The following is a 27,986-nucleotide window of genomic DNA, read 5'->3' on the forward strand; positions in this document are numbered from 1 at the left end:
TCTGTGTTCGACAGACTGAAAAGCTTTTACATTACATGGGTCGCAAGGACACGCAATGGGTGAATATTACCCACAAGCAAAATTCCTCCCTTATTCTAAAATGTAATTATTTGGAAACCATGTAAATGACAATACATTTAGGTACTAAATCAACTTTAATTAATTAAAGCAGTGTTCAACTTGATATACGAAGCATGCTTTCTAAGTAAGTACCATTTTTAAACATGGCAGCTGCAGCGCTTCGGTCGTCGTTCAGAACATGCGCGCTCAGTACGTACATCTGTACGCTAGCCACAAACGCTATTACGGAAGCATTCGCCCAATTTTACGTTTGTGCATATTGAAATTGCCTCTGACAATTAACGGTCCCGCTGAGAGTGAAGTACGTGCTGTGAATAGTTTTCTAAATGCAAAAGATGTTAAAGCTGTTGAAATTAATCGGCAGGATAGTGAAGTGTATGGAGAACACACTATGAACGAAGGAATTGTAAGAAAACAGGTTAGAGCATTTAAAGAAGGCCGTACTAATGTCCACAACGAGAAGTGCAGTGGGTGTCCATCTGTCATTACTGAAGACTTGGTGTAAAGGTTCGGGTAAACAGACACTTTACGATTTCGTCATTAAGTTACGAGTTGACCAAAATTTGAAGAAGTGTTCTTTATGAAATTGTGCCAGGTGGCAGATTTCTATGACGATGGAATTCAGAACCTGGTTTCACGATAAGTGCCTTAATATGCTTGGAACTTATGTTGAGAAGTAGTTTTAAGGTACAGACTTAAATTTTAAAAAAGAATTGTTTACAAAAGTGCATTACTTATCTTTCAAAACGGTACTTCTTAAAAAACATGCCTCGTAATAAGAATGGAAACTGAAATATTCATGTTCTGTTTGCTTATATATACACTAACATCACTAGGTTGTTTATACGACCTGTGTCTGAAAAGTTCGGTGAATGGTCGCCTAGTTTGTAAATCGCGCTAGTTCGGACGATGCGCTCGCACATATGCATTCCGAGACATGACGCCAAGTGCCCCTTATCGGTCAACTCAACACAGTTAAACGGAACTGAACGCTGCAACACATCGCACGGAGTCAGTGTGAGGACTCGTGTCATTGCACAATGGAGTGCAACAAGGGGCAACGCCTTAACATTAAGTTTTGCTTCCACCTAGGCAAAACGGCAACGGAAACACATGCAATGTTAGTGCTAGTTTATCACGCTCAAGCAGTGAGTAAAAAGTGCATTTATGACTGGTTTAAACGCTTTCGAGATTGAAAGGAAAGTGTTGAGGACGAGGCGCGTTTGGGCTGACCAACCACAAGCACAACTCCAGACAACATCGAACGAGTGTGACAGATGCTTTCGAATGATCGGCGACTGTCCTTACGAATGGTAGCCCTGAACGGCCACCGGTTCGACAGTGTAGCTGGTATCCAACAACAGGTGACAAGGGTTGTCCGGGAGATTCCAAAATAAGCGTTTGCTACCAACTTCTAGCAGCTTTACAATCGATGTCAAAAGAGTGTTGTAGCTAACGGAGATTTCTTTGAAGGCCAGTAAAGGAATTTTGTGTGTAACTTACGTTGTCTGTATTTCATGAGACCATTCACCGAACTTTTCAGACACAGGTTGTATTACACACATTTTTCTGTATCAAAAGAGTCACATACGATAGACACCCACTGGGTACTGAGGGAATAGCAGAGGGTAAGAAGTGTAGAGAATGTTCAAAGATCACACTCCTAGCCCATTCCTTCCTGTTGCTCATTCACTTGTTCCAGACAGTCTCCACACATAGGCTTCACATGTTCCCGGCAAATTAGCTTTTCGCATATTATACAGCATGTTCTGGTTTTTCTGTTCTTTTTGCTTCCACAATCTTTACATCTTCCTGCTTGACGCTTTCCAAGGACTGTAATTTTTCTTTCCTCGGATATTCCAGTAAGCCACTGAATACGACTTCGGAGATTTGTTGGGAGAGACAGTATTTTACTTCTCGATGCCAAATGTTCCTTTGTGAGATCTAAGGACAGCCTCTTCAAGAAATTTCGATGGAATGTAGGTTCAGAGTTCAGACTGTTTGCTTTATAGATGATTTGAGCATTGATAGCTGCAATGTTCAGAATTCCAAAAAATATTGTTAATGGCCATCGAGATGATTTTCGAGAGACGGTGTAAGTGCCACACATTTTGTCAACCGTGTCTACACCATCTTTAGTACCATTGTACAATGTCATCATTTCTGGGTTCTTCTTGGCACCAGACTCTCCATCAATGGCTGCATCGCGATGCATAGTGGACACTAGGAGAACGACTCTGCCTTTCTTCGGCACGTAAGATGTTAGAGTTACATGCTCAGTAAATCCAAACATGGAGGAACAAACTTCTTTTCCCTTGGTTTTCATAAATTCAGGTGGAATTTCTCTTTCGTTCTTCTTTATTGTACCTACACATGTGATGCGGTGATTTACGAGTAAATCTGTTGCCAATGGTATGCTCATAAACCAATTATCCATGGTCAAGTTTCTTCCTGTTTTGTCGATTGGTTCTATTAGCCTCATAACTATGGACGACGGTTTATTATCACATCTGTAGGGTCCCTCAGGCTGCAATCCAGCATATATTTCCATGTTTATTGTGTAAAAGGTGCGTGCACAAACTAGAAGAAATGTCTTTATGCCATACTTTGCTTTACTCTTCTTATACTGCTTGAAACTGCACCGTCCTCTGAATGGCTCTAATTTTTCACCCAGTATGGCATGTTCTCCAATAGTGTAATGTTCCTTTATGTTTGCATTGAACAATTCAAAAATTTCCCTGATTGGAGACAACTTGTCTAACTTTCTTCGTTCTGAACGAGTGTGAATGTCATCGAACCTAATGCACCTGAGCAGAAATAAAAATCTCTTTCTGGACATGGTAGCAATAAATATGTCTATTCCACTGCCATCAGTTGCCCACAAGTCATCTGTGTGTAAACGTGCAGAACGCAACATTCCAGCATGGTAAAGTAATCCAAAAAGGGCTCTAATTTCACCTCTGTCAGTCAGCGTTACATCACGAGCACGAGAGAATTGCTGTTTCACAGTTTCAATATACTTATTTGTGTAACTCACGATCAAGTCCAAAATTTTGTCGTCAATTAGCAGGGAGAAACACTCGGTTGGAGTTCGTGCAGAACGTGCTCTATCCTTAGGACCTGGTAAGTGCGTAACTATGTTTTGAACCCTAGTTCTAATGTTTCTGGGGGGTGCTTTACTATACCATTTCGTCCCATCCTTACCTTCATAAAACAGGGATCTGTAGCTTGCAGGGATATCACATTCACTTTCACTGGCACCAGTATCTCCACTTTCACAGTCACTACTCTCTTGTTCACTTTCCGAATCTTGATCGTTTTCTTCAACATTGTCGATTTCCGAGTCATCACTAGCCTCGATGTCGCTGTCTTCCTTGTGAGCATCTAACAGGTTTGTAATTTTGTTCCGAGTCAGAGAGGGATACACCTTCAATACCCGATATTCACTACAGTTTCGCGTTAACCTGCCGAAAGAAACATACATATGCTATAAAGAACACTTGTCTAATAATAACTGCTGCACTGTTAATCCGTAAAATATAAGTACAATTAAAATTGAAATAATTGATAAGGAGATTCCACCTATTCAATACCAAAGAATAAGAAATGTAGTGAATTACATTCTCATTTAATAATAATTAGAAATGGTACCGGTTTCGACCCTAGTCCAGGTCATCATCAGCCGATTAAGAAATGGAAAACAATGCATAGGATCAGTAGAAGAGGCTAATTTCCTTTTCATATTGCCTCTTCTACTGATCCTATGCATTGTTTTCCATTTCTTAATCGGCTGATGATGACCTGGGCTAGGGTCGAAACCGGTACCATTTCTAATTATTATTAAATGAGAATGTAATTCACTACATTTCTTATTCTTTGGTATTGAATAGGTGGAATCTCCTTATCAATTATTTCAATTTTAATTGTGATATTCTTCAATACGGAACAATGAAATTTTTAACTTTAAATATAAGTACAATCGAACCATGATATCTCAAATCAAGTAGGGAGATAAATTTTATTTTGAGTCATAGAAATTTCGAGATATGGAGAATTCCCTTTTTTGAGGATGTACAGCACATAATCGAATCATGTATCTATTGTTATTTAACCATATACAAACAATCAAAGTACTTGTTATCATTTTATTTACAGTACAACACTTATTATAGCAACTCATCAAATACAGAATACATATACTAGAGGAATATGAAAATTCCATTAACGCCTTTGTCTGCATTTTTACTCTCAAGCTTACTTTGTTTACATTTGAAGAACACTAACGCTTAGTCTCCTGGCTGTACAGGAGAGGGATCAAGCTTCTCCAACTGCCTATGGTCAACACACCAGGAGTGAACAGGTAAGCTGCTATATAAGCATACCGAGGTCGGCTAGGAAGATGTACTGTACAATAAATGCTGTACTGCACAGTTAATGTTGAACAAAATTCGAATGACAGAATATTTTCTCCTTCTAGGTGGGAGACTTCTGCTTCGAGAAATCAAAAACTTCACGTAATTTCGGGTAACAGAGACATAAATATAGGTGAAGAATAGGACTAACAGCCAGAAAATAGAAGTAGCTTCAAGATACTGAAAATTCAACTAATGGAGGTTCAAGACATCGAGGTTCGACAGCAGTTTACAAAAGACGACGACATTCTGAAATGTATGAACACGCGCATGGGTGAACTTTACCCAGGCAAAGTTTCTCTCACACTATGAGCGGAACTAACACAGATACCCAGCAGATTAAGGGTCATGACATTTGGAAGAGTTCACTAGACGGTACTGAGAGAAGAAGCCTGAAGAGCTCATTAGAAATAACTTAAATTTCAAACTTGCTTGGGTAATTTTTACCCATACGTGAATTCTTTTTTTTTTTTTACATATGTGTTATAGTGTTTTAGGTGTTAATATTAGTATTCAACAAACTGAAAAGCATCAAAGTTGCATTAACTGAGTCGACATAAGAAAATATGGATTCCTTTTTTAACAAAAAGAACTTGTTCTAGTTATTATTATCATCATCATCATCATCATTTTTATGCAGTTTCCAGCTGCTGGTCAGGTCTGCTTGGATCTTGTCTTCTCACCACTTCTCCCTCGTCACCCTTGCCCAGTCCTCTCCTCTTCTCTGCACACACACTTCCACTCCCTTTATCCATCTGTCTCTTGGTTATTTTCATGTTATTTACATTTCGTGCATCCTCCTGGTTATTCTTTCCTCTCATTCTCTTCATGTGTCCATACCATCTAAGTCTAGAAGACTCTATCGTGTTCTGTAGTGGCTCTTCTTTAACTGTATCTCTAACCTTCACATTTCTCATCTTATCCATTCTTGTCTCTCCTAACCTGCTTCTCATAAATTTCATTTCACTTGCCTGTATCCTAGTCATGCCTCTCTGCCTCATTACCCAAATTTCTGCTGCATACGTCATAAGACATACACAGTATGTCCTGTATATCACTCTTTTGCTTCTCTGAGGGACATGCTTGCTCGAAACCAGGCTTCTGACACATTTCAGGAATGCTCCTGCTCGTCTTCCTCGAATGATTATTTCCTTATCATTTCTTCCACTTTCCTCTATAATACTTCTGAGGTACTTGAAACTCTACCTTCCTAAGCTGTTCCCCTCCAAGTTTTATCCCTCTCATAAGTCTCTCCTTCTTTCTAGTTGAGATAACTATCTTCCTCTTTATGGCATTAAATTTCATTCCATATTGTTCCACCTCATCTTCGCATGCATGTAACTGTTCCTGGATATCCTCTTCCTTTTCTTCCTAGACTAACAGGTCATTGCAAATATCATCACTTTCATTTTTCCTTCCCTGATTTTCTTTGCCAATTTTATCATTAGCTCGTCCGTTACTACAGAATTACAGAATGTGCAAATATTGTTGATAACTGGCTTTACTGAAAAGTTTAATAGGGGAGGGAGAAGAGTGCTTGTCAGGTACCATTTTCACAGTATTTAAAATTTAAAAAATAAAAAAGTGAAACAAATTGGGAAAAGAAGTAGATAAATTGAACTCAGCCTGAACATAAGAATTCACGCCCACAACATGGAAAGGGCATCTTTCAAAGCTGATGAATGAAAACGATTATTTGTCTATTTCTAAGATAGTAGCATGTAAGTGCAAATGGTTTCTAGAGCATCCGCTGGAATCGCTGTTGACGATTAAGATGCCAGATACCATACCACCTGGACTAAATTTACGAAATAAAAAACATACGCCTCAACTCAGGATCGACCTCTCGACCTCCTGCATGCTAACCCAAAACTCTATCCACTACACCAACTGTACAGCATGACTAATGTGTGCTGACAGAGGTAGTTACCCTACATGTGGTTACAGTGTTGCCAGACTGCCACTCTTCAACGTCCTTTTTCTACCGGATATACTCACAGGACAAACTCTTGTGAGAGAGATTTTTTATATTGCTGGCATGCGAGGAGTCGCGCTGCGACGCCTGAGTGTGCAAATTTCTGTTCACCCTGTATCTGCATTCTTTATCTTGCAGCCCGTCTTCTTTCCTCTCTCCATCCGCTGTTCATTTTCTGTTTGTCACAGAAGCCTCTGAAGTTGATCACCGATCTATACTTCGTTCAGTTTAGGATGTCTTTCCGATTTAATCCAGACTGCTCAAGATCCTTCCTTACATCTCCTGATGCATTTGTCGGAAACTTTAGGTCTACTGTCAAGTGTTTTAAAAATCTGTTTTGCCAGCCTCTTCTCGTTCATTCTAAAAAGACGTCCATAAAATTTGAGTCTTCTTTTCTTCATTGACCCTATCAATCTTTCACTCTTATTGGTACATTTCTCCCTTTCCTCATAACCTATACTGGCCATCCACGATGTTTGTACCCAATATCTTGCGGAGGATATTCTTCTCAAATTTCTCTGATACTCTTAATCCTGACATTGCTGGCATTCGGAGGCATTCACTAGCAAACAGACACTCTGTTTTACTGTATTATAGTGTCTTAGCATAGCTCGCCTTGAGATGGCTTTCCTCTTGTGCAAAGCATGTGACCTGAGAAAAGCAGAGGCCATCTCCTCTTGCCTGGTGCACTTGGCTTCCCTCTTGCTAGTTTTCAGCTGTACAATTTCTCCGAGGTACTTAAAGCTGTCAACCCTTTCTATCTCTGTCTTCAAGTGATGAGGGACTATTTTGATGTTGGTCATATATTTGGGTTTTTCAAAGGAAATTTGGAACCTGCTTTATCTGCTTCCTGCCTTAGTATATCTCCTCTGCAGCTGTGTTAGTGTTTCTAGACAGGATCACAAGGCCATCTGTGAATGCAAGGCAGTTGATCTTGATGCCATTTTTTGATCCTCTCATATACTGTATACTTGGTTGAGCAGTCCTTTCTTGTTGTTTTTTTTTTTTTTATTCACGGACGATCTTTTCCAAAACACAGTTAAAGAGAACCGGAGATAGCCCAACAAGTTGTCTAACCCCTGTTTTTATTTCAAACTCCTTCGAGAGCTCCTCCATGAATTTTACCTTTAAACGGGTGTCCATTTATGTCTGCTTAATAATTTCAGTTGTTTTGGCACCTACCCTGAATTCTACCAATATGTCAAACAGCACTTCCCTGTCAACTAAATTATATGCCTTTTTGAAGTCTACCAAGACCACTACCAAATGTTTGGAAATGCAGTTTTCTAGTACACTTCCCAGGCTCCAGACCTGGACCACTCATGATCTTCCTTTTCTGAAGCCGCTTGATATTCTCCAAGCTGATAATCTATTTGCCCCACTAGCCTTGTCCGCTATGCTTTGGATAGTGCCTTGTAAGTTACAGGGACAATGGACATTCCGCAATAGTTGTTAGGACCCATTCTATCACCTTTCTTATGTAAAGGGTGAATCAGAGCAGTTTTCCAATCAACAGGGATTACTTCAGATTCCCAGATCTTTTCCATTTCTTGTCTTAAAGTTTTAATTGTGATTTCTCCACCACTTTTCAGTATATCTCCTGTGACCGAGTCTTCACCTGCTGCTTTGTTATTCTTCAGTTCCGCAATTATTTCACGAGGTTCTATTTCATCAGATAGGACTGAATCTTAGTCCCTTTGTTCCGGTTTTTTCCTAGGTCATTTATCTTTGGGTTCTTCACAATTTAGCAGTTTCTCAAAGTATCTGGCCAAGATCTCACAATATTCACCCTTGATCACAGTCAGTTTTCCAACTTCCCTTCAAAAACTCAAGCTTGATGCTTAACACCCATACAAGTGTTGCTTGGCAGTCTTGTAGAAGGTTCTAATATTGTTTTTCTTAAATGCTGCAGATCTCCTCAGAGATTTGGTTTCTTTTGGCTTGACGAAGGGTCTTTGCTGTATACAGTAAAACCTCGTTAATTCGAAGTCGTTGGGACTCAAAAATCGGACTTCGAATTACGTGATTTCGAATTAACCGCCAATTCGCAATTCAGAAGTACCAACCCTTGCCGCGTTACAAAATATTCTAAGGCCCGTTATAGCATGCAGTTAACCTTGATTCACAGTTTATACCTTTCAAATGCCATGAAAAAAGAACTATTTCCTAAATGTATCCAAGAAGGTGCAATTACAGTATTCAAATAATGCATTCGGATATCTCACTGGTAAACACAAACTCACGCATCGAAAGAAAGAAAAAAAACGATTCAAAGACGAGGAGAAATTTATGCTGGCTCCCATGTGCAAGAGCTTTATTAATTGGATTACTATACAGTATGCATTCTAGATCCCTTGTATTTACACAGAAAGTAACCGATGCTCTTAAAATCGAACTTTCCTATGACTATCCCCGGACGATTTCCCGCCATGGCACTTCTCTCGCACTTCAGAAATGTAAACACTTGCAGCGTCACAAAGTATTCTAAGACCCATTAATACATGCAATCACCTCGATTCACAGTTTAAACCTTTCAAATGCCATGGAAAAAACGATTTCCGAAATGTATCCAACAAGGTACATTTACAATGTTCAAATAATGCACTTGGATAAATCACTGACAAACATAACCTCACGCAACGAAAGAAAAAAATCGCACAATTCAAAGACGAGGATAAATTATGACGGTTCCCCTGTGCAAATGCATTATTTTTTGGATTTCTGTACTGTTTGCATTTTTAGATGCTTTGTACTGGCATGGAAAGTGCCCGACGCCCTTAAAACATTGTAGCTTATCGAATTCTCCTATGGCGAGGCGATAAAGTATCTCGCATCCATGTGCACTACTATGACCCCCATCCCTCACCCTTGTACGATTTCCCGGCTGGCAATTTCTCCTGTAAAACCATAAGACCGTTTGGGCTCGCATTAAAATAAAGCAATGCAGTTTCACCGGCAATGAAAATATTGTTCGGTGCGTACGAATTTATTATATGAACCACGTTTTTTCGTCAACTGTTGGTATCGCCAGTGTTCGCGGATTCTGTTTTCCCGCACACTGCCTGTTGCGTGATATTACGGCGTTCCTTAAAAAGTTGAATAAGTTACAAAAGAATTCCGATTTCATTCAACTTAGCAATCATGAAGCGCACTGTAGACCCACCAAAATGAGTGTAAATGCGGAAAGCTACCCCTCCACGTTCTGGAACGCGCGTTCTATTATGACGCGCAGCGGATAAATTTCGAGTTGAAATTACTCTGTAACGTACTATTGTTTTAAAATGTAAAGGCAGTTTCGAATTAAAAGTCTGAATTTCGGTAATGGGGCCGACATTGTACTTCGAATTACGAATTATCCGTATTTCGAATTAAACAATTGAAACAACATGCAAAACTGTATCTCATGTTTCCGGGAATTTCTTCGAATTAGGCGGGATTTTGAATTAACCGATTTCGAATTATCGAGGTTCTACTGTATACAGTTTTTTTTTTTTTCTATTCATGCAAATCTAAGTCTGATCAAAACAATAAAGCATGGTTTCACAGCTGTTAATTTATTAATCTTAAAAAAATGCAATAGCAAGGAACCTTAGTACTGAGTGGAATACAGGTCTATGCTGAGCCAAATCTTGCTCCCAGGAATTAACTTTATTTCTACTGAAAGCTGCTTGACCCCAAAGACCATACGTCTTTCCAGAGGAGAGTCAGAAATTCTATTTTTAATCAATTTTATGATGTAAGGATTAACTATTAAGATAATAACTTACCTCTTTAAAAGAGGTCCTGTGGTTTCACTATCTTCTTCTTCGACCACTTCCTTCACCTCCTAAGATGAGATAAAGAAAGAATATTTGCAATAATTTTTAACTTGTAATACAAAATATAACTTAGAACATTTTCAGCATTCATTTTCTTTACAAGAGTGAGAGCGGGGTGGACTCAGGTTATCTTATTTATAAGTTAGAAGTAACAGACATGAAAGTAGCAAGAATGATTGCCGGTACAAACAGCTAGGAACAATGAACCGAGGGTACTCAAAGTGAGAAGGTAAAGGCTAAGTTAGGAATGAACTCAACTGATGAAGCTGTACGCATTAACCTGCTTTGGTGGTGGGGTCACGTGAGGCAATGGAGGAGGATAGATTACCTGGGAGAATAATGGGCTCAGTCATGCAGGGTAAGAGAAGTAGAGGGAGACCAAGAACGATGGTTACACCCAGTATCTAATGATTTAAAGATAAGGGGTATAGAACTAAACGAGACGCCACACAACTATTACATGTGATAAATATCATTTTTGATCCATATTGATGATATTTGATTGGAATAATAACAATAAGTTAATTTATTAATTTGACCACCTAATCAATACAATAAGTCTTGTCTTTGTTGATTTACACTGACATGTCAACTAAAATGGTACATGTTTCGCCTTGTATATAGGCATCATCAGCCATTGCCTTAACCTTGAAATAAAATCAGGCACCTGATTTACATATAAAGAAAATAAAACTAATTTTTAAAAAGCCTTGGAGAGATTTGAACTAAAATTAACATATAGTAAAAGACTTGTACAATGTTGTTTTTAAAGATATTGCAATGAGTAAGGAGTTTCCAATTGGTGAAAGTATTTGCAATATTGACATTAGAAGGCTACTATTATAATTAAAATGAACAAAACAACAGTCAGTTATAAACAAGTGGTAAGATTGCTATAAAATTATGTTGACCGACCAGCGGTTACAATTAGACAATGACGAAAATGACGATCAAAATCGTATTTCTTCAAAAAATAATGTTGAATAAAATAATGTCGAAGGATGGTCAAGTGACCTGTAATTATTTGGTTACATGAGATAAAAGTCGAAAGTCATTGGCATATGGTGAAGCTGTGGTTCATTTTGATGAAAAAATACGAAGTTATAGTTGAAGGTTGATGAACGATGTTTAAATTGGACCTCTATGAACCATCTCAATTTGATGCAATGCTAAAACGTTGTTAAGAATATGGGTTTATTGACATTCTAGTCGAAAGGCAATGTGATAGTTCAATCATTTGACGATGGTGAGGGTAACTTGTTACGTTTGAGCTAAAGGTTATTGACCCATCAACTTGTCAATGTAAATCAACAAAGACAAGACTTATTGTATTGATTAGGTGGTCAAATTAATAAATTAACTTATTGCCACAGAACTACTTACAAACAGAGGAATGTGGCTGCGTTTTGTAAATTCACAGAGCCTTGCAGATTGAACGCTGCAAGGCATAACAATCTATAATGACGATGTATATATGAACATATGTATGTGCGTATAAAATTGGCGACAGTATGCATGGATCCTAGTTTGTAATTTTCATTATCCATGTTGATTTCCCAGTTTCATGTGAAAAAGGACTTTATTCAAATTCCCAGCCAATCAACACTATAAGTAATGAGGTAGATTAAGAATGTATATCTTTTTTATAGTGTTGATTAGGTGGGAGTTTTAATAAAGTCCTTTTTCACATGAAAATCCGTACGGAGTTGCGCCGTGAGTGACCAAGGTTACGGTGAGAGGTGCATATAGTTATGTTAAAAGGTGAGTGTGAATTAAAGGATACATTTTTCAACAATAACACAGAAAAGGAAGAGCCTCCGTGGCTCCGGCGCAGCATGCCTGCCTCTCACCGCTGGGTTCTATGGTTCAAATCCCAGTCACTCCATGCGAGATAGGACAGACAGATTTTACTCCGGGTACTCCGGTCTTCCCTGTCATGCTTCATTCCAGCAACACTCTCCAATAACATTTCATTTCATCTGTCAGTCATTAATTATTGCCCCAGAGGAGTGCGACAGGCTTCAGCAGTCGGCACAATTCCTATCTTCGCTGCTAAATGGGGGCTTCATTCTTTCCATTCCTGACCCAGTCACATGACAGGAAACAGGCTGTAGATTTTCAACACAGACTAAGGCAGTGATGGCAGAGCGAGCTGGGAAAAGACCTCTACCACTGAGCATTATGGTAAATTGGAAGATAGAGGAACTAGATCGGAAAAGATGGAAGCAACTTGACCATGGGAAAATGGTCTTCGTGGTCGGTCATCACTGAATGATGACGATGATGATAATGAAGATTATTCATAATGTGATACACCAATCATTTTGACCATAGTGAAAACTATTTTACCTTTCGAAGATCTTGACAAAATTCAGAAGGCGATGTTTCTCTTTCAGCATTCAGCAAACTCACGGTCTCAAAATCTTGCTCTGTTTTAATATGATTGCAATCAACTTCCAGGTGAGTTTCCTAGAAAAGATAATATAATACAATATTCATTCACCAGAGATTGCACCTAAAAGTTAAAGATGGAAATTGACACTTTGTAGGCAAGCATCTGCTGAGAATTATTTGCAAATAGACATGTATATACACTAAGAGGCCAAAAGTCACGGGAAGGGGTGTCCCAAATTAGAAAATGTGCTGTGTATGAGCCCTGAGCATTGCGGATAGCTGCGACATAGCTGAGTTGTGTCACAGACACCAGTGTCATGAAGATGGCAACACGTCGCAAGTTAACCAATTTTTTTTTTTGCTAGTGGCTTTACATCACTCCGAGACAGATAGGTCTTATGATGACGATGGGATAGGAAATGCCTAGGAGTTGGAACGAAGCGGCCGTGGCCTTACTTAAGGTACAGCCCCAGCATTTGCCTGGTGTGAAAATGGGAAACCACGGAAAACCATCTTCAGGGCTGCCGACAGTGGAATTCGAACCCACTCTCTCTCCCGGATACAAGCTCACAGCCGCGAGCCCCTAACCGCATGGCCAACTCGCCCAGTAAAACCGATTTTGAATGTGGGATAATCATCAGCGCACGAGTCGTAGCATTACGAAGATTACACGCAAATTTGGGTTTCCGAGGTCAACAGTGTCGAGGGTGGATCTTGAATATTGCAGGGAGAATGTTACCACCCACGTAAACCGCCTCACGGGAAGACCACAGGTGTTTAATAAACGGACATCACGTCGCCTCCGCAGAACCATATTGGGCCCTCGACGGGCTACTGTGAGTCAGATCACTGCCCAGTTGAATGTTGGGAGTCAGGAACCCATTTCTACCAGGACTGTAAGGAGACAACTGCACCACATAAGCTTCACCAGCCGACGACCAAACTCGTGTCCCTTTGCTGACACATCGACACAGAGCTCAACGAAGTGCATGAGTGCGTGAACGTCAGCAACAGACCATGGAACAGTGGCGGCGTGTGGTATGGTCCGATGAATCCCAGTTCCAGTTGTATCGAGCTGATGGACCCGTGAGAGTATGGTGTATGCCCCATGAAGCTATGGATCCTGCGTGTCAACAAGGTTGTGTCCAGGCGGGAGGTGGCTTAGTTCTGGTCTGGGTGGCGTTCTCAAGGCCGCAATTAGGCCCCATTGTCCGGCTGCAGGGAGTGCTGACAGGTGCATGTTATGTCGACATTCTTTCAGACCATCTGCATCCCTTTCTGGCCCTGCAGTACCCTGGTGAATGTTCCATGTTTCAACAGCACAATGCGCAATGTCACCGTAATGTAGTGGCACACAGGTGGTTGGGAAAGTACTCCAGTGAAGTTACGGCCACGGTTTGGCCCTCCTGATCCCCCAATCTTATTCGAATAGAGCATTTATGGGATGCTGTTGATGCTCCATGAACCCCACAAGACCAATTGTGGGTAGCAGTGCAAGATGCGTGGGTCCTCCAGAACGATTCCAACACCAAGTTGAGTCGATGCCTCACTGTATTGCTGCCGTTTTGAGAGCTCGCGGAGGAGAAACTCGTTAATATCACATTCAGTGTCTTCCCATGACGTTTGGCCACTCAGTGTAAAACAAGAAACACAAACCAATATAATGGACCCTTGACTTAATGCTATTAGATCATGTCAGGCATGATGTTCAGAAGCAGATGGGTTTAGCATTTACTTATTCAGGACAAATATTTCAGGTTTATAAGTGACCAGAACCTTTTCCTGTTGTGTCTTACTTCAAGGCAGGCTTCGTTAATATATTCCGAATAATCCCGCCTTAATAAATACTAGTGGTGTTTGTGAAGGTAAGAGAATATTTTATAATTTCTCTCGGAGGGCGCATTCTTCCATTGTCTCCAGGCTACCGATTTTTTAGTTCAGCACTTTTAGTATCACTCTTCTTCCATGGGGGGAATTTCCTGGACATCGAACGAGTAGGAATGAGGTTGCGGATCACAGCAAGCATCCAATCATAAAATAAGTCTACCGCATCTTGAACTTCACCCACTTGCAACAAATGCCATGGTAAAAGGGACAGTCTGCCAGTCAACTTTACGCCACACAGGCACAGAGCTCCTAAGGACAGGTCGATGACATCTCGAAGCACGGGCAGGGGTGAGAGTGAAAGTTGCTTCAACGGACTTGTGGTTGGAGTTAAAAATATTTCGTCCCACAGAAACAGATGAGGGCTCATTATACGAAAGCAGGTAGTCAAGAAGACTATTTCTGCAGGTGTTTTCCAAAACATGCTGTTTGAAGTGCAGTCCAGTAATATAGTGGTCCATATACCATTTGTCCAGGCTATTAGAAGGCTGACCTAATGAAGGGGAAATCCAGGAGACAGACAGATTAAAGTCTCCTAGTATGACAATGTTACCTTTGGAATGAACGGCTTTAAGCACAGAGGAAAGAAAAGCTTCAGAATAGTTGAGATAGGAACGAGGTGGTCTATAGAAACATGCAAATAGATATTTTATGTTATGAAACGTAACTTCAACCCAAATAGCTTCACAGTCATTCATCAGGTCGGAGCGTAGGGTCGCATGCCATTTAGATTTGACAGCGATTAAAACACCCCCTCCCCGGGATTCAGTTCTACAATCGGTCCTGAATAAGGAAAACTCTTTAGAGAGTGGGATTTCAGAGTCTAACACAAAATCCGTCAACAAAGTTTCACTTAAGGCGATAACGTCAAAAGTAACTAATTCTTGAGCATGAAGTTCAGTCTGTAATCTTATTTTTTATGGAACAGATATTTTGACAGTACACAGAGAACTCATTATTCGTTGTTGGCCCAGGGTTAATTTGCACATCACCAGACAGGAGTAACAGTATTAGTAAGAAACTTAACAGGGAACGGCGCGCATGACAGCGTAATTTCAACGAATAGTGGGTCGATGTTGGGACCGTAAGAAAACAAGACAGGTTAGCCGTCGGTAAGGAAGGAAAACGCGCAAAACGTCTACATTTTGTTCAGGGTTAGTTGTACATATTTTTCGAGTGCATCGCCGAACAGTTTTTCGGCATTTCCCTCAAGGCACTTTATAGTCACAGGGCTTTCAGGCTGAAATCGAAACTGCTCCTTCTTAAGTAACACAATTTTAGTATTTTAATATTATCGTATACGATTATGTTATCGAGACCAGAACAGATGTTGCACTTTACATACATAAATCCATGGGAGGTTTTGGGATTGCCTATTACTGTTTTTGTCCTAATATAAGACTGGGAATTTTGTGTTTTTGTGTTAAAATGTTATAAAAGCCGCAGTCATTTTATTTGCGCACGTTACATTTAAGAACTTTGTATCATTTCGCACTCGTACCGACTTGTACATCGCGCACGCTTTCCAGCTGAGCTCAAGGTCGTGAATAATAGTAATTTCGGAAGTGCTAATGATATTTTTTCTCTTTCCAATTTGATTGTGATTAGTGACGCGCAGAACTAAATATAATGCATTCGAGAACTTGAGGATTGATACTTTCAAAACCATATTCTTGAGTTCAACATAACCTTTAAAAGTCGATGTAGGCCTAACTTACGCAGTACAAGATTTTCATAAACTGACTAGGAACAGTATACCGGTGACTAAATTACAATGGAAGATTAAAAAAAGGATTTTGCCATCATGTTGGACGCTTTTGTATCTAATGTGCTTTATTTTATTAGATCAAAGAATGAAAAGCTACTTGTGGTCTATTGCTGTTTGGCTTTGCGTTAATATGCGTTAATTTTTCGAAGAGTTTGGCTGATCAAATGTGCTGAACTGAAAGAAGTTTCCAAAGGAATATGGCAAAGTTTCCCCGGTAAAACTGAATGAAAAGTTTCGAGATTTTTAAGTCATGTACCAGTAATTAACGTTTGAAGCCAGTCCCGCGGTCTAACTTGCCTGCCTCTCACCCGGAGGGCCCGGGTTCGATTACTGGCTAGGTCAGGTATTTTTACCTGGACATGAGGGCTGGTTCCAGATTCAGTCATTCTACGATTACCTTTAATTGAGGAGCTATTTAATGGTGATATGGCGACCCCAGTCTAGAGAGCCAGGAATAACAGCCGAGAGGATTCGTCACACTGACCATGCGTAACCTCGTAATCTGCAAGCCTTCGGACCAAGGGCGGCCGCTTGGTAGGCGGAAGGCCCATTGGGCTGTAGTTTGGTTTGGTTTAGGGGCGTTTGTAAGATTATAAGTACACATATTTCATTTTTGTGATGTTTAGCCAAATTGTTGATGGTTCATTCATTCCCGGATTTTCCATTTTCCTCTGTTGTACGTTTTTTTTCCGTGGTCCCTCCAAGAAAGGAGAATCGAGGTTCCACTGTATATCCTCTTTGCCATGCAGCGAGAAATTGGTATTCGACTAGTTCTTGCAGACGTGTCAGTTTCGTGGTGTCTAAGGACAATCAGAAAAATATGACACTGTCTGAGGATTTCTAATGAAATATACACACCAGCAACACATGTCATGCACGATCCAGTTTGTACTGAGCCTTATAAATATATCATGTCTATTCCCTGTTATTCCAAAATATGAACATTATTTGACCACAGTATAATGATAAATATTGGGTAATTTACATAATTATATAACCTGTTAGTTCCTTGTTATGTAATAACATTAATTAAAAACAATCCCACGATAAAAGTATATACTCAATGCCAATGCAAGTAGGTCTGCAGTAGGCCTACTACGATAAATGTGCAATTATCTATTATACTCAGTTACTGGTACTGCTTTTATGGACACGAATGCAGTCACAGGTACAAATTTGATAAGACTCAGTAGTATTAAAGGGTAACGTAATTAATATTTGATCAACAGGGGACAATGGAAAATTATCTGTTACAGGACGCAAATTGTCGCCTATAACCTCAAACAAACGTATGACAATATATTTAGCCTGAATCTGTCTTTGAATTCACTTTCACTATACTTCATTAGAACATTAGATCAACGATTATATAATCATGGTCGTTCTAGAATTTAACCATTTCTACAATTTCTTCGCCGGAAGAATACGAGAAAACATAGAAAATTTTAACAAACACAATGTGAGCTGCCGATACTGAAATAATGCGCTCGCGCCCGCCAAGTTAACAAATAGATATCTCCTACTCAGGGCCCTGTAAGTTAGCAGACGATTTATAGAACCGATAGATGTATCTTACGTTCGTGCAACGCCAAAACACAAGTTAACCATTTGATACCGCTATAGGTTCGATATCTCTCGTTCCAGAAATCGTGCAGTAGTGTTACATTCTTATTTTGTTAAAAGCGGTACCGGTTTCAACCACCAATCTGGGTCATCATCAGCTGATTAAAAATACAAAAACAATGCACAGGAAAACAAAGAATTAAAGAATAAGTCTTTCACAAAAGCAGTTCAAGAAGCAATATAAGACAATAGGGGTTAGCCCTGTGCGATTTTAAATTTAAATAGCAAGATGGCCAAAAGATAGGGTTACGGATCACCTACGAAAAGACTAAGATCCAGAATGCCATCAGGGATTAGAAAATACCAGAAAGCACCATGCAGAAGGAAGAAACATTTAACTACCTTGGAGAATATATAACAGGAACAACCAGGAGCAGCAAGGGGATAAAAGAGAGGGTGATAAAGATGAGGACTACCTACCTGTGACCAGAGAAGTGTACAGTAACAGACACAAAGCTCAGGCACTGAAAGGCAACAGTGAGTAATGCAGTACTGTACGTGTCCGAGACGATGACACTAGGGAGGCATGGGGCAGAAAAACTGGAGAAAGAAAAAGGAAAAATCCTGAAAAAGACCAAAGCAAGGAGGTGAAAGTTGGGAACGAAGATCAAGGGGTGTACCGTACCAAAACATGGGGACAATCTTAGAAGAAATAAAACTCAAAAGAGCAAGAATAACCCGAAGATTATGGGAAGCAACGGGTAGTATGAGAAGAGGAAAGATGGGAATTAAGTGGCTTGTCGAACTCTGGAAGGACTGGACCGAGATGGGGGTCAAGGTGGAAGGAAATGGAGAAATAAATATACAACAACCAATATGCCAGAGCTCAATGATAGAAAAGGGTACAGGAACATCGTTGAGAAGCACCAATGAGGGAGACAAGAGATCAAAAAGCTGCGCAAAAGTCCGCGTAATCTGAGCTGAAGAATGGGAGAGGAAAGAGAGAATAAAGAGGTTCTGGTAGGAGGAGGAGAAATGTTCTCATTCATGACTTCAAACATGTTCATGTTGCTGCCTAACAAAGTGCATAGGCCTACATGTATAAAAAAATACTATGGTGAAAGCATATAAAGTTTGGAACAAAGGAATACACTCTCTCAGGAACCACAGAAATAATTACTAGGTAGAACACTTCAAAATAAAGAGTTCACAAAGTGGCCAACAGATAGCAGCAAATACAAGAAGCAAACGATACTGTTCTGTTATCGACATCGCAGTAGCAGCTACATGTCACTTGTTGGCAGAATGTCAACATCAAAGCGGAAACAGTTTTACCTGATTAGTGGGTTCTTCTTTGATCCTAAGTTCTGAAACTTCCATCTGAACATCTGGATGAGAATATGTAAGGTCCGGCTCCACTTTTCCTTTCAGCAGATTTGAGGAGTGCGTCTCTGCCTCCGACAGCTGGAAATAACATCAAGACAAGGATTGAAATAACTCCTCTGCTGTACATCAGAAAACAAACTATAAAGTACAAGGCATGCTCTGAAGTCCTATAGTACACTGACCAACACAAAAACAAAACTGATTACCCAAGAGATATGAAAGATGCGAAGAGATGTGAAAATATGCAGTTGTAGTCTTCAGCATTCACTAGTTTTCTGCAAAGTAGAACAACTGTATACACTTATTCAATATAAGAGCATTAAATATTTTTCCTCACAAGTTTTAGCACCACTCTGTTAAATGATAATTACTGAATTCCTAAGGCTTTAACTGTATTTTATAGCATTTAGGTTTCCTAGGAGAGAAAGAGGTAGGTAGTTTCTTTAATAGATTTAAACTGGGTTTATGTTGCACCAACACAATACGTCTTGTGGCAAGCATGGGATAGAAATGGGAAGGAAGCGCTCATGGCCTTAACTAAGGTACAGCCCCAGCATTTGCCTCAAGTGAAAATGGGAAATCGTGGAAAACCATCTTCATGGTTGCCAAAAGTGGGGTTCGAACCCACTATCTCCCGAATACAAGCTCACAGCTTCACCCATGGTATGCCCTGGCTGTCAAAAGAGATGACTAAAAGGAGCCCACAGTCCTCTGGTATCCCTGGAACAACACCACATTCTATGTTTGACAGTGGTCAAAACTTCTAACTTAAATTAATATATCTCCCGGGAGATGAGCACATTCTACATTTGATAAAACTTGAATTAATGAACACTAAATTTTCACTATGATATAATTGTTAAAATATTAACAAATTTCCCTCCTGTCCTTAACTCATTGGACCCGAGTCATGCCAGACCACGGAACTGTTCCATTTTCTCACTTCACTATGTAATTTAACTTTTCGTCAAGAGATGGAAGAATGAGTTGCATTTGTGATTTGTGTAGGAACTCTTCCTCTCCAATGTTATATAAAACCAAACCCCATGGCACTACAGTTCTTGAAGGGCCTTGGCCTACCAAGCGACCGCTGCTCAGCCCGAAGGCCTGCAGATTGCGAGGTGTCGTGTGGTCAGCACGACAAATCCTCTCGGCCGTTCTTCTTGGCTTTCGGGACCGGCCAATGTTATATGATCTTTCTTAATATATATCGATAGTACACTTGGTAATATTAGCTTGAAGTAGGCTACCGGTACCTCTGGACTTTGAGATATGCTTGTAAACAAGATGGCTGAAAGTTACCGATATATAACCCCTTTTAGAACAATGATCAGGTATATAATATTTTACTATTAGTAGTAGTAATAGTGTGAGTAATGCTCGTAATGAACAAATAATGTGGAATTCGAAGAGGAAGTGCAAGGATATGACCGTGTTACAGCTCAGCAGGCAGACTGAGTATGGACCTGTGACGCTAATAAAATAAAATGTATTTAATGCAATCCTTATTCCGCAGTTCATGATATGAATGCAGTTTGTTTTCATGTATACCGGTATTTAAATCTTTAATGCTTTTGTAAGTAAGAAATTTCTCATCATGCCAAGCGTAACTATATTTCCTTCAAAATAATCCCAGCCCCAATGCAGTTTCAATCCAACAAATATGCAGAGCTCAATGGGTTAATATGTCTACGTAAGGGATACAACACTGTCATCTAGCACATGCCATGATAATTTTTTTTTTTTTTTGCAGACACGATGGGAACTCTATCGGAGATAATAGGAAACTGCTCTAGATCACATGCTGGCCAATACAGCCAATAGGACTTGTTGGATCTCTGCACGGATAATAGAGGTTTCAAACCCGGTCGATCTTGGGATGGAATATTCATCTGGGAAAAAAAATTCACATGGCATCTGGCATTAAAACCCAGGGCAAAACCAAAAATGAACATGGGCTTCAGCAACTCTAGAAATATCTCGGAGAAGCAGAAAAAGTGGTGTATAATTTTCCAAAAATAGCCTCACTAAATATTGATGATGTACTTATTTTTTTTTTTCTTTTTAATATAAATGAGAAGTAAAACAAAATACTTACAGAATCACACGATTCATTTATATCCAGCGGATTTTCAGGTTCGCACTTGATGAAACACACTCTTTCCATGGTGTTAACAAATCTACAAAAAGAAGAGTAGTGATCTCACAATTCATAAATTAACCACAGCAATAATATACGAGATAACAGTTATGTAGTGAAAATGGTTGTTTCAAGAGGCAAGATTGTGGGCCGATTGCAGAAACTGTATTCAGACAATGTTTATAGTTAAACACTGTCGTAAGTATGGCTGCTGTATTGCAAAGACGTCATTACTTTACAATGGTGAAAACATGAGTGTATCCTCCTTATTCGATACATTATATATTCCATCATTAGATGGAATAATAAAATTCAAACATGTTTCGGCTCATTTGGGCCATCTTCAGTGAAAAGGGAGGGGGGGGGGTTAAATAATTTACATAATATAAGTTTAAAAAATGCCACCGGACTGAGCCAGCATCGAACCTGCCAAGCTGGGCTCAGAAGGCCAGCGCCTCAACCGTCTGAGCCACTCAGCCCGGCAATATATAATGTATTGAATAAGGAGGATACACTCATTTTCTCACCATTGCAAAGTGAAAACCAGGGCCGATGACCTTCAATGTTAGGCCCCTTAAAACAACAAGCATCATCAAGTGAAAACCATCAATACGGAAAGATTCTAATATCTTGTAATAAAAGACTTTATTCTCACTTAGACACTGTTTAACCACAAATTTTAGGAGTGAATCACAATCAGAGGTCGTGTACCATGAAATATATAATTTGTATTGAGACGATTCTGGAAAGTAAGGTCAATCTGACAGCATCCTATGCGTCATCTGCTGAGAAATTGCAGCAATTTGAAACGTACAGAGTGATACAGCTAAAAAATATGATTTCGCTTTTCAAGAAATAGAGTAATATAAGGGCTTGTTCCTTGAGCCTGACACGAGAGACAGTCCGTTAACTGTCAACTTGAATAGAATTATTGGCAACCGATATATTTTATTATATTGGGATAATTTTCCTGGAATAACAGGTCACATAGATTACACCCATTTCAGAATAACTTGTTCTGATCGTCAGAGGGCTGTCACATACATCAACCGGGAGGGATTCAATTATATTTACTGCCAAGCAAGCACACATAATAGTGACACTACAAAGTAGATTGTGTGCGTTTTTTGTTGTTGTTGTATTTTTGTGGATATTCGGTGCGCTAATTCAGGTATGTTTTCAACAACTATGAGATAGGAAAAGGCAAGGACTGGGAAGGACGAGCCATGGACATAATAACAGCCCCAGTATTTGCCTGGTATACAAATGGGGAAACTACAAATCTACAATCTCTAGAATGCAAGCTATAGGCCTATCTATATAGCCCGTAGAATTAATTCTGTTAGACAGTACTATAGTTTAATTTTCCCTTTGCCGATGCTGTTTAGTTTACACTCACTTTACTCGTAATAACACTATCATCACAGCTACACTTCCTCGTGGTGTGTCACTTTTGTCTCGATAAAGTTATGAGATTTCATTTCCACTGAAAGCGATGTTTTTATCTGTGGGCAAGTCTTGCTCATGTTTAGCCAAATTTGTGTAATGTGTAGGAAGACAACAGCTGCCTAACGTCTGGCGCGCATCGACGAATTTCATTCGTTGAAACAAGCAAATAGTTGCATGAAAGATACTTCTATATCCATTTTTGAACCAATATGGAAACTTTAAACAATGTTTAACTAAACACCAGCTGAACACTGTTTATGCAATGGAACATCATGCATAACTTAGACGTTGTTTAGGCAGATGTTGTCTAAGGTGTAAAACTAGTCATTACTTCTGCAATCAGCCCTATCAGTTTCCCATATATAGCTGTAGTTCCCTGTAAATAAATAAACAAACAAATAAATAAATTCCTACCTGGTAAAATGTTACCAACTAGTTCGCAAAAGAGAATACGGCGTGGTTCACATGACAGCACACAAAGTTGCCAACTTAGGAACTTAGGTCAGGCTAGTAACAAGACAATTGGCTAGTGAGGAAAAATGAGAGAATATACACTGGCAAAAAATGAAATCTCATTACCAAGAAGACAGATTAGAGGAATGCCATTTAGGTTAAGCAATTGTCTAGATAACATACCGTATTTGAATTAAGTTTCAAAGTCACAGGTTCAAGTATACACATGAAGATATGTGACTTGGTGGTACATTAATAACTGCTGTAGTCATGAAGTCTTTGAATGCAAAAAATTCAGAAATGCATGCATTGTGTCATACAGGTGCCATACGTCATTTTATGGAATGGAGTTCCAAGCCTGTTCCACCTGGTTAGTCAAATCGGCAACAGTTATAATGGAATTAGCTGGCGCTGAATATGTAATCCCATAATGTCAAATACATGCTCAATAGACAAAAGGTCTGGTGATCTTGCAGGCCAAGGCAACTGGTCGACACTCTGTAGAGCATGCTGCGTCAGAGCAGTGGTATGAGGACGAGCATTATCCAGTTGGAAAACACATCTGTGAATACTGCAAATGAATGACAGAAATCTCTAATCCTTGTCTTTCCAACACGAAAATGATGGTGTTTCTAATAAAACACATACAGTGGAAACTTGGATTGCGAGCATAATTCGTTCCGTTAACATGCTTGTAATCCAAAGCGCTCGTATATCAAAGCAAGTTTTCCCATAAGAAACAATTGAAACGCGGATGATTCGTCCACAACATGAAAATATTTATTCGCATACCATTTCTAAAACAAAATATAACGTTAAAAAATTGAAGTGCACTTTTCCTTACAATAGAATCATTGTTGGTGTGAGGGAGACGAGAGATGACATGAGAAGAGTTACTGTGTAGCAGGAATTTCACTAACAGAATCACTGCTATCCGTTGGCTCACTGGAATTGTTTTCTTTTCGTGCAACTTTAACGAGGAACCTGTCCAATGACTTGCTTTTGCCTCTTTTTGAGGATTTCATGAAAATGTACATTGCATTGTCATTGAACTGATTCATCACTCACACTGCTACAGCCTTATTCAGGTGATGTTTTTCTACAAAATTTTGCACCATTTCCCACATTTTGCACTTCACAGGAATCTCAGTTGAAGTGAGAGATTCCATTGACTTTTCCTCCTTCTCTACCCCGGACGAGATCTATATAACTTCCTCCTGTTGTTCGCGATGCAAGTCCATCTGTTCGTTGGTGGTCAGTTCCTGGCTATGTTCTTCCACCAGCTCTTGAATGTCCACGTCATTCACCTCCAGACCCATAGTCTTCCCTAAGGACACGATTTCATCGACAATCGGCTCATTGTCACCAACAATCCCCTCAAAGTCACGTTCAAGAACACAGTCAGGCTACAGCTTTCCCCAAGCGGAAGTGAGATTTCTCTTGGTGACTCCATCCCAGGCTTTATCAATGATCTTGAGGCAGTTCACGATGGGGAAACGATTTCTTCCAAACTCTCAGAGGGTAAGGTTTGTTCCTTTGGTCACTTCGAAGCATCACTGAAATAGTGTATAGCTTCTTGAAGTTCGAAATGACTTACTGATCCATAGGCTGGTATAGTAGAGTAGTGCTGGGAGGAAGGAACTTAACCTCAACGAACTTGAATTCCTCCAGTAAGTCGTCCTCAAGGCCACAAAGCCTGGAGGATGAGGAGGAGCATTGTCCATAACCAGCAAGACTTTGAGCGGCAGATTATTTTCTGAAAGGTATTTCTTCACTACAGGACCAAAGACCTCATTCATCCATTCAACAAATGAACAGGGGAGGGGAAAACGTAGGCACACGTGACACTCGTATTGCGGAACCTCGCTCGCTTATCAAGTTACAATTTCTTTAAAATATTTGCTCGTCTTGCAAAACACTCGTAGACCAAGTTACTCACATTCCGAGGTTTCACTGTACTACAGTATATCATAAAAAGAATTCATATTTAAAATAGGTCCAGCTAGAAACAAGACTATTGGTCTGGTTTGGTTAGACCATTGGCATGCACCTGTCCATACTGGAAGAAGAAACATACATCTTTCTCATGTACTTCACTGCATGCCACTCTGCAGCACAAACTGTAACAAGCGATGTCACAGTTGTCATAACAACCATTGAGTTAAGCTCCGCCCCTGGAGGTTGAGCAGCGTCAAAAGAAAATTACTTCACTTCTTCGGTCGCCGCAGGCAAAATCATACTGTGCTCACTTACAGAATAGTAAGAATCAGGCACCGTACAAAAATACAGAAATATATTTCTCCTAAAACCAACATACTTGATAAGAAAAATAAATTTTAAAAATAATTCTGACAAAAATAATTGGTAAAATGCCACTTTACCTACTACCCCTCAAAACCTGTTGCCGCTAAGGTTGGTGGGTCCCTGGGCTTGGCACTGAACACATCACTTTCCTACAAGTCACAGAAAGTAAAACTCATATGATTCACATTTTAAAATAATGTGATTTATGTTGGAGTGCAATTTTTAAGAAGTTTTGCTAGAATGGTTGTGGAAATATCAATTATGTATACGTTGTCCGTCTCTGTAGCGTAACGGTTAGCGCTATTAGCTGCCATCCTTGGAGGCCCGGGTTCAATTCCCGGTACTGTGAGAGATTTAAGAATGACAGGAGGGCTCATATGTGTTTAAAAATAGTACATGCAGCTCACCTACAATAGGGGTATGCCTGAAAAGAGCTGCATCACCTCAGGATGAGGACACGAGTTTACTATTTATCTTTCTGGTTTGTTGTACTGTATATACAGAGGCAGCACAATTTTCCTTTGTAACGTCACATAGGAGTATCCAGAGTATGGGAAAGTGGGAATACAAGGACTGCCTGTGAGAGTGGAGATGCCGCTGTCCCCACTTCTCCACCCAGGGAACTTATGGCTTGCACAGGGAGCGTCGCCACTTGTTGGGAGACCTGACACAGCTCCATGCCAAAGGATGACTGAGTGGAACATTGGGACAACATGGACGTCAATGTTGTTACAACAACAATTACCATTTCGTAAGTAATCTATCCCCCCCCCATTCACTTCACAATTTCCCACAACAACAACCTGTTTACATGCACAGCAAAACCATGGTTTCATTCTTACCTTAGGCTTTATCCCTTTGTAACAAGCAAGAACTCTTCTGCCAATGTTTACATCTATTTCTTCTAGGAACTTGTTACTTTCAGGTGTATTACCTTGAGTTCATGGATAAGGTAACTGAAACCCAACCATGTAATACCAAATACGTAATGTCATCCTAAAACAGAGTAATATAAGCTATGGATAATTTGATCTGTAAGCTGCTTCTGACAGACTAACATTAATTATGTAACACTTTAACAACAAGAGTGCAGAAGAGAGATTATGGCATCGCTGACACAATATCACAATATGCTACACAAGGCTGTGAACTTCAGTGTTGTATGACCATTGATCTGGTTTGGTTAGGTCCAGCTAGTAACAAGACCATTGGTCTGATTTAGTTAGATCATTAGCTAGTAACAACTCCCTTAGTCTGATAAGGTTAGATCATTGGCTCTCGTTGCCATAAGACGTATCTGTGTTGGTGCAACGTAAAGCAAATAGCCAAAAAAAAAAGATCATTGGCTAGTGACACTAGTGAGACGATCATTGGTCTGGTTTCATTAGATTGGCTAGTGACAAGACCACTGGTTTGGTTTGGTTTGGTTTGGTTTGGTTAAACCATTGGCTACTGACAAGACCACCGGTCTGTTTCGATTAGATCATTGGCTAGTGACAAGACCACTGGTCTGGTTTGGTTAGACCACTGGCTAGTAAGAAGATCATTACAAGCAAAGGTTAGAGCTGTGAAGCAGCCCTACAGGCCTATAGCATCCCCAACAACAGCAGTACATTCTACTTTCGAGAGTGGGCAAGACTTGAAGCATGGATACATAATTTGCATCCGGCACATGCCACAAGTTTTAAACTTCTTGGTTTCTTTTTTTTTTTTTTTTCACACAATGTGGCAGGCCTATGACCAGACATGATGTGCAATCTATAAGAAACAATACGAAAGAAACTGCAACCTTACAAGTAATATTACTTATGGTGCTTTAATATTGCTATTAACTGCTTATGTTTTATGTAGTTTAATTCAGCAATGGATGTTTTAATAGAATGCATAGTTAATGCATCAAATTTATACTTTGGCATTTTCGAACCCATATTTCTAGTAGTGGTCTGTGGAACCTTACTACAGTAACTACGCACAAAATGTTAACGTCCTTAGTTTAAAGGTTAAACATACACCCCTGTCAGTAAAGTGCTACCAATAATAATAATAATAATAATAATAATAATAATAATAATAATAATAATAATAATAATAATAATAATAATAATAAATGGTAGTGGTACCGTAGTAGCAGCAGCAACAACAACAATAAAACATTACAATTCCAGGTGTTGCTTGATACCACACATCAAGCAATCAGGGCGGTATATAAAGATCGCCGCAGCTCAGTATTCCATCTTTTTTCTTCATCATATTCACTTTTATCTTTAACACTACCAGTACCTAAAATAAAAGTTCTCGGAACTCGGGAACTCAAAGCTCAACGAGTGATAACTCCTCCAAGCTGCCTCTAAGCAAGTGT

General features: G+C 39.7%; 1 protein-coding gene across 1 annotated transcript; it reads right to left on the minus strand.

Moving 5' to 3' along the window:
• On the minus strand, nt 1-27,963 carry LOC136885563 (piggyBac transposable element-derived protein 3). The gene is made up of 7 exons (XM_067158208.2): nt 27,748-27,963; nt 26,470-26,623; nt 21,380-21,461; nt 19,231-19,359; nt 12,636-12,755; nt 10,236-10,294; nt 1-3,545 (listed from the first exon to the last, which is right to left on the minus strand). The coding sequence occupies exons 3-7, from the start codon at nt 21,446-21,448 to the stop codon at nt 1,745-1,747; spliced, it is 2,178 nt and encodes a 725-aa protein (XP_067014309.2). The 5' UTR covers nt 21,449-21,461; nt 26,470-26,623; nt 27,748-27,963; the 3' UTR covers nt 1-1,744.
• Between the last annotated feature and the right edge of the window lie 23 nt (nt 27,964-27,986).

Source organism: Anabrus simplex, chromosome 14 (assembly GCF_040414725.1).
Source record: "Anabrus simplex isolate iqAnaSimp1 chromosome 14, ASM4041472v1, whole genome shotgun sequence".
NCBI classification, from domain to species: domain Eukaryota; kingdom Metazoa; phylum Arthropoda; class Insecta; order Orthoptera; family Tettigoniidae; genus Anabrus; species Anabrus simplex.

Coding starts and splice junctions, on each gene's coding strand:
- LOC136885563 (XM_067158208.2), bottom strand. CDS start 21,448: ATGGAAAGAGTGTGTTTCATCAAGTGCGAACCTGAAAATCCGCTGGAT. Junction 19,360..21,379: donor TAAATGAATCGTGTGATTCT/GTAAGTATTTTG, acceptor TGTTATTTCCAG/CTGTCGGAGGCAGAGACGCA. Junction 3,546..10,235: donor ACAGGACCTCTTTTAAAGAG/GTAAGTTATTAT, acceptor TTCTTTCGGCAG/GTTAACGCGAAACTGTAGTG.